The following is a 13,896-nucleotide window of genomic DNA, read 5'->3' on the forward strand; positions in this document are numbered from 1 at the left end:
GCAAAATAATTTGAATAGAGATTTTAATTTAATTTTAATGTGTGCAGCATAATGGTCCACTGCTATCAAGACTCTAACATGCAAGCAGTTCTTACTTCTACTCAAGCAATGTTTTTATCATTATTATGCATATGTTTTCACATTTAATGATTAGGACATTGGAAATTATAGACGGAAAAGTGTGGAGAGAGGGGAGAAAGATTGGCATAAGACCTTGAGCTGGGACTCGAACTCTGGTCACTATGACCCCCTTAGTGCCATGTGTTGATGCACTAACCCTGGGGTGCCCAAACTCAGTTTTGGATGGCCAGTGTCCCACAAAGTTTAGTCCCTGTTTTCACTAATACATTTTAGCTTATAAAAGCATAAGTTTTGCTAGGTTACACTGTCCGTCCACACTACGCCGGAGTTTTTGAGCACCGAAAGTGGAGCTTTTTGAAACGCTGAAGAGGCTGTTTTCATTTTAAAACGCTCCCTCTCCGTGTCAGTGTGGATGGGGAAAACATAGACATCTGAAAACTGAGTTGTGGCTGCAGACAAATTGGCGCTTTTTCCTCAATATTAAGTAGCCTACACACAGTTCAGTCTTGCATCCTCTCCTTGTAAGTTTAGACTTCGCAAGTTGGATATGGAAAACAAACTCCCGAGGACACATCAGGTAAATCTTCAAAGGGAGCAGTGTACTTTATAAACTCATTCACATTCTGGCTACGTTGTTGCACTTTCCTAACAATAAAATGAAAACATAATATAAGGAACTGCCTATTTTAATTTTGATAGTAGCAACTTAACAGACACAAAAAATGTTGAGACGTTGTGTAGCTACATATTTATATGAGGGTCATCTTCACTGTGTGCATATTTATAACAAAACAGAGCCTATAACATTACTGCCTCTTTTCATTTTATGGAAAATACGAAACATACCCTCTCTTTTGCTGAATATCAGTGTTAATAATCAATAATAGACATTATAAAAGCATAACGTACAATAAGTTTAAACATCAAAGTAAGTAAATCAGTCAAATGTGCAGAATCATTGTACGTTGTCACGGACATGTACACGTACAACTATATATATTAAGGCTGCTCGATTTTGGGAAAAATCTAAATCACAATTATTTTGGTCATATATTTCCCAGAAGATGTTTAATAGAGCAAGGAATTTTAACAGTATTTCTTCTAATATATTTATCAAATATTTTGAAACCCATTTTAAGGTCAATATTATTAGATCTCTTAAGTAATATATTTTTTAAATGTCTGCAGAAGAAACTACTGTTATACAATGAACTGCCTAATTACCCTAATTAAACCTTTGAATCGCACTTTGAATCTAAATGCTTGTGTTTTGAAAAAATATATTTTATATAATATCATGTCATCATAGCAAAGATAAAATAAATCAGTTATTAGACATTATTAATTAAAACTGTTATGTTCAGAAATAAGTTTAAAAAATCTTCTTACCATCAAACAGAAATTGGGTTGGAAAAGGGTTGCTAATATTTAGGAGGGCTAATAATTTTACTTCAATTTTACTTTATTTTAACTTCAACTGCATATTAACATACAGTTATTTTCCACTCTGCAAAGAAAAGAGAAATAAATTTAATAGAATAAAAATATTAAACAAACTGTGCTTTAAGCAAAACACTTTAGATACAAAAGTCCTTCAGTCAAGAGCAGTGAGGGATTTTCTCCTTTTGTTGTTTGATTAATTGTAGAAAACAGGCGGCAGCAGGAATTTTGCGTGATTTGCGTTATATGATGCAATAATCGTGTATCTCGATTAATAGTTTTTTTATAATTGTTAGAAGCCAAAATCAAAATCGAAATAGTTTTTTTGATTAATTGCACAGTCCTAAAACTTATCTTTGCGCTCAGCCAAAACACACATTACCTGAGAACAAGTAATAGATTCAAAATGAATATGTGAATATGTGGTTAGATATAGACAACAAGATTAAGTAACTATCACGTTTAACAAATACAGTGAGATTAGATCCAGCAGTAGATCATTGATGAACAGGGCGACATGCACAGCTCTCATCTGGGTAGATGTTCTCAAAGCACCCGTTGCAGTGCGTGCCAGAGTGTGTGTGTGGTCACGTGATGTCTTTTCCAGCGGTATAGTGTGGACAGAGATGTTTTAGGAGCGCTGAAGTTTGGATGTGGATGGCTTCATTTTAAAATGCCGTTTTAAAACTAAAACTAGGGCTGAAACCGGGAGTGAGTTTTGTTAGGTGATCATTATTTTAGAATGCTCACCCCTAATGTTTCTTTAGTGACACGTCATGTTTTTCACGTGACACCGCAGCTACAATATCGCTGTATGACAGATAAATCCCTTTTATTTTGCTTTTCTGTTTTAATACAACATATTCACATGCTTGCTCATCACATCAACTACCTGATAATCCAATTCACAAAAATGTGTAAGTGAGTGTTTTTTGTTGTTTAAAAGACGAATGGTCTTGATCTTCTTCTATAACATTACATGGGCATTTACTTGTGGATGCTTGTTGCATCATTTATAAAAGCAAAACACGCAGGACTCCTGAAATGCATGCAAGCAAGTGGCTCACCAGCTGGAAGAAGAATAGATTAAACTTTATTGTTACTTTCACTACATGTATCTGATATGAATAATACACATGGGTAATTTATTTTTGAATGGATTATTAATGTTCAGTAGACTTTCTTGTGTGTTTTACCAACTCTAATTGGTAAATTGTGTATTGTTTTACTAGCACTTGTGTGTATTTACATGTCTAAAACATAAAATAAGCATTGGCTGGTTAAAAACACTGCATTGTTGTAATAATATGATACATCTTTCTCTGGCTCAGCACCAGCCAACGCACCAAAGTTCAGTTTGAATTTTTTTTTACCTCAAGCTTGTCAAGCTGGTAACAAGTTTACCCCACCACCAGGGACAGTATGTTCCTCACTTCAAAACGGAACAAAAGCAGGATTATGTAGTGATTTACTTTACTGTTGGTTCCTTCCTCGCCATGTATCTTTCTGTTAATATTACCTCCGCTTGTTTGTTTGCACTATCCTGTCTATGAGGCGCATCCATGCGCGAGAAGTTCCACGCTCAACTAAAGGTTTTTTTTTTTTAATAACCAAACATCACCTAGTCATCGACATGACGAATCAATTATGAAATTTGTTGCCACCACTTTTAGTAATTGATTTTAATCAGCTTAATCAATTCCTTGTTGCAGCCCTAACTACAGTGTATTAGTGTAAACAGAGCCTTAGTTCCAACCCCAATCTGACACACCTGGGATAGCTAATCAAGCTCTTACTAGGTTTTCTAGAAACACCGGCCTTCTAGGACGGAGTTTGGGCACTCCTACAGTAAGCAACCACTTTTCCTGGATCCAAACCATCACTCCAGCACACAGTACATTGAAGGACAAACAAGTAATACTGAATAGTTTATAGTGACCGTTATAATATATAAAGTTGTAATCATGACTAAGTCGTGGATGCGAGATAGAATTGCAGCTGAGAGATATAAACCAAAAATTGTAATAAGTTGTAATTGTATGAACTGTGGTTGCAATTAAAAGAGTTAAAGTTCTAAATTATAATGTTCTGCTTGAAACCACGACTCGAGTTACAAGAAAAAAGTCATAATTACAAGAAATAAATGACAAAAGCTTCTGTACTGAACTATGAACAGTATTAAATGTGGAGTTACTCTTTTTAGCTGCAGTGTGTACGTGGCCAGTGTGGTGTTGCATCACATTTTTTTGTTGTTTCGCCAAGCGAGAACACCCAAGATGCATCGTCTGGGACACTACTCAGAGGTATAGACGAGTAAGATATAAACAACTGGGCTTCATTGAGGATTTGTGAATGGCTGTGTGTGAGTCGGCAAAGGGCTGGAATGAAAATCATGCCATTTTGACTGTCATGATGTGATGGATAGATAGAGCTGTTTAGTCTAGTGTGGATCCAGGCTGTCTTGCCGATAGCTGTCGTTGTTTTCAGTAGCCTCTCATCTGTCACCTGTCTGGCAGTTGAAAGGGTAAATGACACTGAGCTCTGTCTGACAACAAGCCAACAGCAGATGAGAGACTGCACTTGACGCTCCGAACCCTCAGTCGATATACATCAATACTGACATCATGCGGCTCAGGCCTGGGGAATGGAGAGTTTATGTTGAATTCTTTTCTAAACTAGAAGCTGCTTGTTTTATTTCAATGATTAGTGTTCATTTTGCCACAATCCACCATTTTCTGGCTATTGTCATCTTTGTGTGTGTCTGCTAGGGGTGCTCGATTATGGGATAAATCATAATCACGATTATTTTGGTCATAATTGTAATAACGATTATTCAAAAACATTATCGGTTAAAGTCAAAATTTTTCACCCTTTTGTGAATTTTTTTAACGTATAAATATTTCCCAAATTATGTTTAATAGTGGAATTTTTCACAGTATTTCCTATAATATTTTTTTCTCCAAAAGTCCTTCAGTCAAGAGCAGTGAGGGTTTTTCTGCTTTTGTTGTTTGATTAATACTAATAACAGGCGACAGCAGGAATATTGCGTGGCGTCACGTTAAGAATAGTGCGGCTCTGATATATGGTTTCTCTTTCAAGTGTATTTTGATTCTCAACTTGTTCGTTTATTACACAAATGAGGGTTAATATGAATAATCACTAAACACAGCGCTCTGACACAAATGTGCATGCGTTTGACCATTAAAGTGCTCACATTAAGATGGCATTAGATGTTTGTGCTCTGCTCGTCTTCGAGCCTGTCCGAAGCTAAGTGTTTCGCACACACACACACCTGCTTGTGCTCTTTCGCACTTTTAAAAATATGAATGATGCGCATCCCGTGCTGCAAAAGTTACATTACAGTACATGCTTTTAGTCATTTTCACGTGGAACTGAGCTTTGCAGAGCAACAAATGTGTACAACTGGAAAGAGGCAGTATATGATGGAATGATCGTTCATCTCGATTAATGGTTTGTCATAATCGTTAGAAGCCAAAATTGAAACTGGATTTTTGATTAATTGCACAGCCCTAGTGTCTGCGGGCATTGACATAGACATGATATAATATCTGCATGTCATCAGTCTGAGCCATTCAGAATATGTTTTAGTGTTGTTTTTAGACCTATAGTGCAGTCTTGGTTTGTTTAGACAGATATAATTGATACGCTGAATGATGCTATCCTGAAAAGATTATACTAAATTCAATCAGTACCCAATTTGATACTTTGGAGGTGTTATATTCAGCCCTAATTGGGCTTTTTCAGGTCTGTGGTCTGTGTGATGTCTGGAAAGTGTTTATCACTGGGCCAGAGGCCTCATTTGTTGACTTTCACACCGTGACTAGGCTTACTCAACTGACCACTAAAGCAAATGAGCTGGTCAGCAATGTAATTATGGTGTCAGGGAGCTTGCCTGGAGCCAGCAGTACAACTGTTTCAGGTTGAAAACTGTGTGCTTAAACCCTGATCCTGATTAATTGGTGGTTTAACAAAGACACATTTGTCTTGGTCAGTAATTCACCATGCCCACTTAAGTAGGAACTGTGGGACTTAGGAAGTATTTCATCACTGTTTGCCAAGTCTGATGTGTTAAGTGTTAAAAATTATATTTAATTCTGTCAATTAACCTGTTCTGTTAAATTCTGTTAATTAAGGTGGGATGTATTATTCATGTATTGTTCAAGAATTTTAGTGGGTTAGTTTTCTGTCATACTAAAAAATAACATTAGCATAAATAAAAAATAAATAATATTAGCATAAAACTTTTAAAAAGTTAAAGCTTTATTTAAAGCTTTATTAAGGTTTTATTTATATGGTAAAACAGGGATCCCAACTCCCCACCGGTCATGGAGTATTTAGAATATCATGGAATTGACCTTGAAATTTTACTTTCATTTATCAAAATATATATTTTTTTGCCACACTTTTTATGGCATTGTTTCACCTATTGTTATGGTTGAAATATTATTTCAGCTCCATTATATTCCTTTTATGATCATCAACTGGCACTCAAGTGAAATTTAGTCACCAGACTGTACCTGTTAATAAAGGCTAACCTATCAGGGTAATATAAATGTAGGAGCTTTGACTTCAAAAATACCACTTCAAAGACTGGGTGTTCAAAATGAGATGAAAGCAAGTGTAAAAGTATTTAAACGTATGCAAAACTTCAATTGAGCCATCAAAATGGGAGAGGGAGCACTCTTTTTGTGCAAAATCTAAAGTAAATTATCGATTGTTGATCTCATAGTGGCTGGTAAAGCTCTGCTAAAGCCATTTAAATATTATGCAAAGCACCATAGCAGCCAGTTTTTTCTTTCAGTGTAAATGGAAATGTACCTTTTTTGTCAGGGAATTTGATATTTGGCTTCAACTAATTTAACTCATTAATCCAACGAGAGTTGTCTTAGGAGGGGCTACTAAGCATAGTGTAACAGAAATAGAAACCATCAAAACATCTTGTCACTTGCATGTTGTGACTGGCTAGGATGACAGAAACTCGGATTAGCACTAAAAAAATGAGATTTAGTCTTGTCGCTTTCTCATGTCATGTCTGATTAAGACAACCACAAGTGAGTATACAGTATGATGTGGTTTAACTTGTTCAATAGGATTTGGCAAGTCAGGGCATGTATGCATGTGTTTAAAGCTTTATTCATCAAAAAATGTTTTTTGTTCACTCTACTTTCAGTTTCACCTGGGAAAAACTCCACCCTAGTGGGATTTACAAGATTTCGGGAGCAGTAGAGCCAAAAGCCATCATATCCCTTCCTGATTAAACTCAATCTCCTGGACCATTGCCCAATTGTCCCTTTGGGTCCCACTGCCTCCTGGTTCTTGGACCAAGTTTCAGGGTCGTCAATGGAGCAAAGAGACCTTACTCGGACAGCCCGGCCCAAAGGAAATGAGGAGTTCTTCTCCACCGTTACAACCATCAACAGAGCAGACCTCAGTGAGGTGGGTCTCCTTGCTGGTTCAATAAAGAGCCTCCCTTTACCTGGAGAGCAGCAAGATCATGAAGAGGACGAAGACCTCGGTTTGGGGAAGGACATGGAGGTCACTTCCAATGCAGACAATGAGAGATGGGGGCAGGGAGACGGGCTGGAGGAGCAGGAGTTCTCCATCAAGGAGGCCAATTTCTCTGAAGGCAGCCTTAAGTTGAAGATCCAAACAACAAAACGGGCCAAGAAGCCTCCTAAGAACTTGGAGAACTACATCTGTCCTCCTGAGATACGCATCACCATCAAGCAGCCAGGAGAGCAGAAGAGTGCAAAGCAAGCCAAGAACGCCAAGGCTGGAAAGGAGGAAGAGAAAGGACCTCCCAGAAAAAGGGTTAGTGTCTTAGTTATTGATTTTAAATGCTGTGGTTTTCTTGTGTCATGTGGTCATGCTGTTATGGTGATGTTATGTGGTTTCATGGATGTAGCTAGTATGACATAGAGATCCCATTTTAAATTTGACCTCAGAGAAATTGAGCAAATGTCTCCTGACCAAAAGTAGAAAACTCAGTCTTTTGCCTTTTTTTGTGAAGGTGTGAAAGTTAAATCTGTTTTCGTGCAGTAATATGAATATGAAATAGTATATACCAAAACATTTAGCTTTTTCATATACAGAATGATAATTTTTATATACAAAATTTTGCCTCTTTAATTTAAATTCAGAATGTAGGGTAAAATGCAGAATTGTGAGATGTCATCTAAACACTGACATTAAGCAATACCAAACAAACAAAATAATTAATATTAATAATACCTTACATTTAAATAGTTCTTTTCTAGATACTCAAAGTGCTTTACACATTGGGGGAAATCTCCTCATCCACCATGATGGACAGAGGCCAATGGGCAAGTTTGGCCAGGATGCTGGGGTTAAACCCCTACTCTTTTTCAAAGGACATCCTGTGATTTTTTTTTTATGATCACAGAGAGTCAGGACCTCGGTTTAACATCTTATCTGAAAGACAATGCTCACTGAGCAGTATAGAGTACCTTTCACTACACTGGGGCATTAGGACCCACACAGAGCGCAGATTGAGCACCACCTGCTGGCCTCACTAACACCACTTCCAGCAGCAACCTAGCTTTCCCTTGTGGTCTCCAATTTAAGTATTGACCGGGCGCAGCCCTGCTTAGCTTCAGTGGGTGACCATGTGAGAGTTGGGGAGAGCTAGCTGCCGGCAAAGTAGGCCTGTAATTCTGAGAACGAGATATGAACCTGAGCTCTGAGAGGAAATATGATGTATATGACTTTTAACACATGAAGTAATATTAATAAAAATGACACAGTGTCAATCATGTAAAATATTGTCACAATAATAAGAATTTTACTAAAGGTAAATAAAGTCAGTATTATTTTTCTAAATTAAGTCATATGATTGGAAGAAATTGTTTAAATATATGATATTTATAAGAAATTAATTTGCATTCTTATTTTTACCTGAGGTTGATACAAACTTCAGTAATGAAGGATTAAACTCTTAATAAGGAGTGATAAGCAAAGTGATTTACAAAGTGTTTTTCTTTTGTAAAATGTGGGCCATGAATGTTTGATGCAACTAATGGTAATACAACGTATTGGGCCAATATTAGAAGCATGAAAAAGCATGAAAGTGCAAATGTGTTTCTAAATTCTTGTTAGCAACATTTTTTATTTTTTATTTTTTTTGCTTAAATTTCTTATCACTTGGTGTCGCTGATCTCTTTGAATGGGTGTTGTGTCTGTCTTTCCAATGCTTCAGTGTCAAAACTGTTACAAAAGATCTGACTTCAGTTTTTTTTATGCACAATTAATTAACAATTGTTCTGCATTTGCCATTGAATCCAGTTTTGTTGTCAGTAGCAAACCTTTAGCAAATTTCTTACACAAAGTCGTAGTTTACTCCATTAAATACACTGTTTATTCAGAAACTACTATTCACTCAGAAAATATTTTTCAGTTTCTTTTCTTTCCCTTTGCATATTTGAAGTTTTTGCACAAAAGTGCCACCTGGCCTTCGGATGGAGATTTATAACTGATCACAGATCTGTGGTTCTCTGACAAGTTGTGCATGACAGCCGCAGCTTTTGATGAGTTTTTTGTGGTTTCTTTATATTTATTATGCAGACTTGGTCCTTAAGTTAGCTTACTTTAGCTAACTAACCTTTTAGACATGTTTTATTCTACATTCTATAATGCCAGTTGATTAATGTTTTTCAATAATCGTTATTACAATTATGACCAAAATAATTGTGATTATGATTTATCCCATAATCGAGCACCCCTAGCAGACACACACAAAGATGACAATAGCTAGAAAATGGTGGATTGTGGCAAAATGAACACTAATCATTGAAATAAAACAAGCAGCTTATAAATTCATTATTGAATTTTTAATTTACCTTTATATTTTAAAAAAGACCATAAATATTTGTGCTAGATGACACAGTTTCATTTTCTGGGCTGTCTTTTTAGGTTCTTATCAAGTGAAGTGTGTCCAGTTGGTGCCTTTAAGTAACTCAACAGCTAGTCATTAACCTTTTGTGGCATTTAGACTCAAAAAGTTCATTGACGTACATGTAGTCCAAAATCATTCATTCATTTTCTTTTCGGCTTAGTCCCTTTATTAATCTGGGGTCGCCACAGAGGACCAAACCAACGACTTATCCAGCATATGATTTACGCAGCGGAAGCTCCTCCAGCTTCAACCCATAACTGGGAAACATTCATACACATTCATTCACACACATACACCACAGACAATTGAGCCTTCCCAATTCACCTGTACCACATGTCTTTGGACTGTGGTGTAAACCACACAAAAATGTCAACAGACCCAGCCTAGGCTCGAACCAGCGTAGTTAAAAACTGTGCTAATCTACTGTTGTCAAAATCAAAAAGTTCACAAATTCATAAACACTCTAAAGACTTTCTTTCATCTTCAAACACAAATTAAGATATTTTTACTTAACCTGAGATTTTAGGGGCTCCCTCTGATCAGAAAGTTTCCTAGATGACCATCACTTGTTACATTATGCAATTCAACTGGTCGCACCTAATGATATTAGTTTATTATAACATAAATCTCTCTGAACAGAGACCATCTCTTGAATTAGTATCCTTATGTCTTCATGTCCCAATGTTTCAAAGTTATGCACTCTTGTTGTAAAAGTCTATATTTAATTTTGTGCTTTCAGAGAAAGCGGAACTAAATATTTCTTGCATGTGTAAAATGCACAATACAAAGTAACCTGTCCTCACTGTAGTGTAACAAACAGAATTTGTCAAATAGAATTAAAGATTTTTTTTTTTCTTTATCACTGCATGATAAAAATATTTGAATGATATTTGAGAAAGATGACTAATCATTTCATTTAATGGACCAATGTTAAATAAATTATGATTGAATAGATAAAAGTGTTTGTTAATATCATGTGGCTACTTTTTTGCAAGGGGAGCTGCAGAGTGTTCCTGCCAAATGATGTGGGTTCATGAAGATGTGAGATGCCAAAAAGGCTCCTTACAGTAAACACTTCAGCTTACCACAGTATTCTCCATCAAGTTTCCAAAACAGATATGTTGCGTTTTCCCCTTCTTTACAAAAGAATGAAGGATTGTGGGAGAGAACGGGAGTAGAGGCTGGTGATCCCAAAGCTAGAGTCTATAATTTGACCATAATTAGGGAGAAAAAATCTGTGCTTACAAAATCAGAGAAGAAACTTCCACCATCAGCATCTTTTAGTAAACTCACTGCAGGCTTTAATTGATCGCATTTCGTGTGGAATCTCTGGCGTTGAAATGCTCTCGTATCTTTTAATCTTTACAGTAATCTCTCAGGGTATAAATTATTTGTACTGTAATGGAAGACCAGCTCCTGCTGTTTCGTGTGATGTGCATTTAAAAGCCCATCTATGTCTGCCAAACACATTTGACTTGATCCCAACAATTGATGGTTTGATTATCGGCCTTGAATTTTGTATGTGGCTGCATGCTATCTGATTTCCCCAGGGATTTCTCTTCGCCTGGAGAGGAAGGACATTGTTTGCGTGAAGCCAAAGCCAGGGATCTCCAGTTTCTCTTATTTTCAGGCTGGGAAACTTAGCCCTCATCCACCCCACAGAGATGAAATTTTCTAAAGCAGCAGATACACGCAGCGAAAAGGGTGATGGAGAAATCAATGGAAAACAGAGAAAGGCTCAAAGAGCAACACGGGCAACTGAGGCGGGAAGCCTGGAGTGCAGCTGTCTCTTTCTGGCAATCTCCACATTGACCACAGACAGAGGGTCAAAAGGGGCAGAAGGAAGAACAGAAGAGGTGGCCTCACGCCACTGCCTAAAGTGTAGCCGCGTCTATAGAAAACAGCTCCAAAAAGGCAAAGAAAAGCGCGAGTACCCATCCCCCAAACACACACACTACAGATGGAATCCCATTCACTCCGAAAAGGGACAGTGCCACAGACTCCTCATTTAGAGCCACCAAATCCTATTCTGTCCTTGCTGTTTGGAGCTTAGGCGTCAAGCCCAGCACCTCTTCTCATCTCTCGGTTACAAGCAGCGTGGGGTCAGGGGTTAGTGCGTAATTGAAACCGGCCTGGACTTGCTGAGAATAGGGGCTTACATCAGCCCTCTCGGACTGTGACAGCTGCTTGCTGCGTCTTCCATTCGTGGCAACAACCTTTTTCCCCCTGCTAATGTAATCAGAACGGCAGGGCAATGGCAGTTTAGACAAACCGGCACTCTGATGAATTAACTCAAACTCCTCGCCTGAATTAGACATCCTCTTCCACTCACTCCACTCGATGACCTGTTTTGCACTTTAAGTGTTGTCGTGGGCTGCCGTGCTGGAAAATGAGTTTAATGCAGCAGAACTTTTCTGCACCCACACAATAGTGTGACCACGCAGCCAGAAATAGATTCGTAGCCTTCTTGCTGGCGTTGTAAAAGCACCCAGTCTGGATGTGCAATTAGGCGGTCTGAATATGTAAGAGGTCAGGACACATTGTGTTTGGCGTTTCCATTAGGACGTAACCGAGAGTTTTCACAAATGGCATCTATTATTTTTTTCCTTTTTTTTTTCTTTCTTTTTTTTAACAATTCCAGCTTTAGTTTTTATTATTTTTTCTAAAAAGGCTCTGGACAAATTTAAAAGTATTTTTGAATAATAATAGTTATCGCAAACTTTTAAGACCATCCCCCCTCCCTCTGGTGTGGTCATTGTTTTTGTGATAAAAAAGACTTTTCTGATTGGGGGTTTGGCAGTTATGCAGAATAAAGTTGAAATCACACTAACTTTTGGCCTCAGGTGGGTCTTTAACAAATTTTTGTTAAAAATGAGTTTCTCTGGAGAGAAAGAAAAAAAAAGAGCTTTACTTGAGAAACCCAGTTTGTTTCTTAAAGAACCCCTATTATGGGTTTTTGAAAATGGCCTTCCATGCAGTGTGTAACACAGCTCTAATTAAATGAAAACATTCCGCTGAGGTTTAAGTCTAAAAGTGCAACATGTTTAAAAGTATTGATTCTTTAGGGAAATAGTTGACCCAGAGTTAAATAAACGAATCAAGTTGGGTTTGGATCTTTTGTTTGATCGCATCGATACGGTACATCACCAAATACAGTTGAAGTCAGAATTATTAGCCCCCCTAAATTATTAGCGCCCCTGTTTATTTTTTTTACCCAATTTCTGTTTAATAGAGGGAAGGTTGTTTCAGCACATTTCTAAGCATAATAGTTTTAAAAAACTATTTCTAATAACTGATTTATTTTATCTTTGCCATGATGACAGTAAATAATATTTTACTTGATATTTTTCAAGACACTTCTTTACAGCTTAAAGTGACATTTAAAGGCTTAACTAGGTTAATAAGGTGAACTAGGCAGGTTAGGGTAATTAGGCAAGTTATTGTATAACGATGGTTTGTTCTGTAGACTATCGAAAAAAAAATTAGCTTAAAGGGGCTAATAATTTTGTCCCAAAAATGTTTTTTAAAAAATTTAAAACTGCTTTTATTCTAGCCGAAATAAAACAAATAAGACTTTTTTCACAAGAAAAATATTATCTGACATACTGTGAAAATTTCCTTCCGCTGTTAAACACCATTTGGGAAATATTTAAAAAAAAAATAAAAAAAAAAAAAAATCAAAAGGGGGCTAATAATTCTGACTTCAACTCTATGTACTTTCAGTTCCGGTAAAATGTGAACGCTCTTTCCCTCCACACACTAGCTGAGGTGCGGGAATCAAGGGATTGATCATGACGCGAAGATGACGATCACTGACAGATGGAGATTTGGCTGCGGGGAATAAAGGGTTCAAATTAAATTTCACAACAAAACCACAATATAGCCAACCTAGTGCTGTGTTTGCTTTGACTTTGTCAGACTTTGACAGGGACTCTGTCAGTAACTTTTTCGGTTCAAGTGGACCAGTTTCTTCATCTTCCGGATCATAACGTGTCATTATAATTGTTGCCTTGTTTTGTGTAGTTTGCAAAATATGTGTTTAATTGTGTATTGTAAGTTGTAATCCCCGTGCGCTGCTTGTTATCACGTATGGATTATAGATCAGTGCTTGTACTGTATCTCTTAGGTTAAATCTGTATAGGGCTGTTCAAATATCGCAACCAAAACCACGTAAAAATGTGAAAACGCGTAAAACGCATGATTCTTCCTTTACCGATATCTATGCGTTTCTGGCAATCCTCTGCTGTTTGCCTTTGTTATGACCACCATCAGCTGTTCCTACACACACGTGGCGCGGTTAATTTTCAAAGTAGTTCAACTTTTGCAACTGTGTGAATTAATACTGAATGTGCGCTGTTGTTATTACTTGGGGTTAAGAGTAGAGTAATATGCAGGTGTTCAACTGCATTGCTTTATTGCATTCCTGCATTGGGCTCTCACAT

General features: G+C 37.2%; 1 protein-coding gene across 1 annotated transcript in view; it reads left to right on the top strand.

The window, feature by feature from the left end:
- The window catches only part of setbp1 (SET binding protein 1), a 98,910-nt gene that overhangs the window by 22,103 nt on the left and 62,911 nt on the right, over window positions 1–13,896 (top strand). Inside the window, exon 2 of the mRNA XM_087254166.1 lies at window positions 6,713–7,353. Coding sequence (XP_087110292.1) covers window positions 6,883–7,353 — 471 coding nt within the window. The 5' untranslated portion in view covers window positions 6,713–6,882. The remainder of the gene's footprint in view (window positions 1–6,712; window positions 7,354–13,896) is intronic.

This window comes from Danio rerio, chromosome 5 (assembly GCF_052040795.2).
Source record: "Danio rerio strain M-AB ecotype USA chromosome 5, GRCz13ab, whole genome shotgun sequence".
NCBI lineage: Eukaryota > Metazoa > Chordata > Actinopteri > Cypriniformes > Danionidae > Danio > Danio rerio.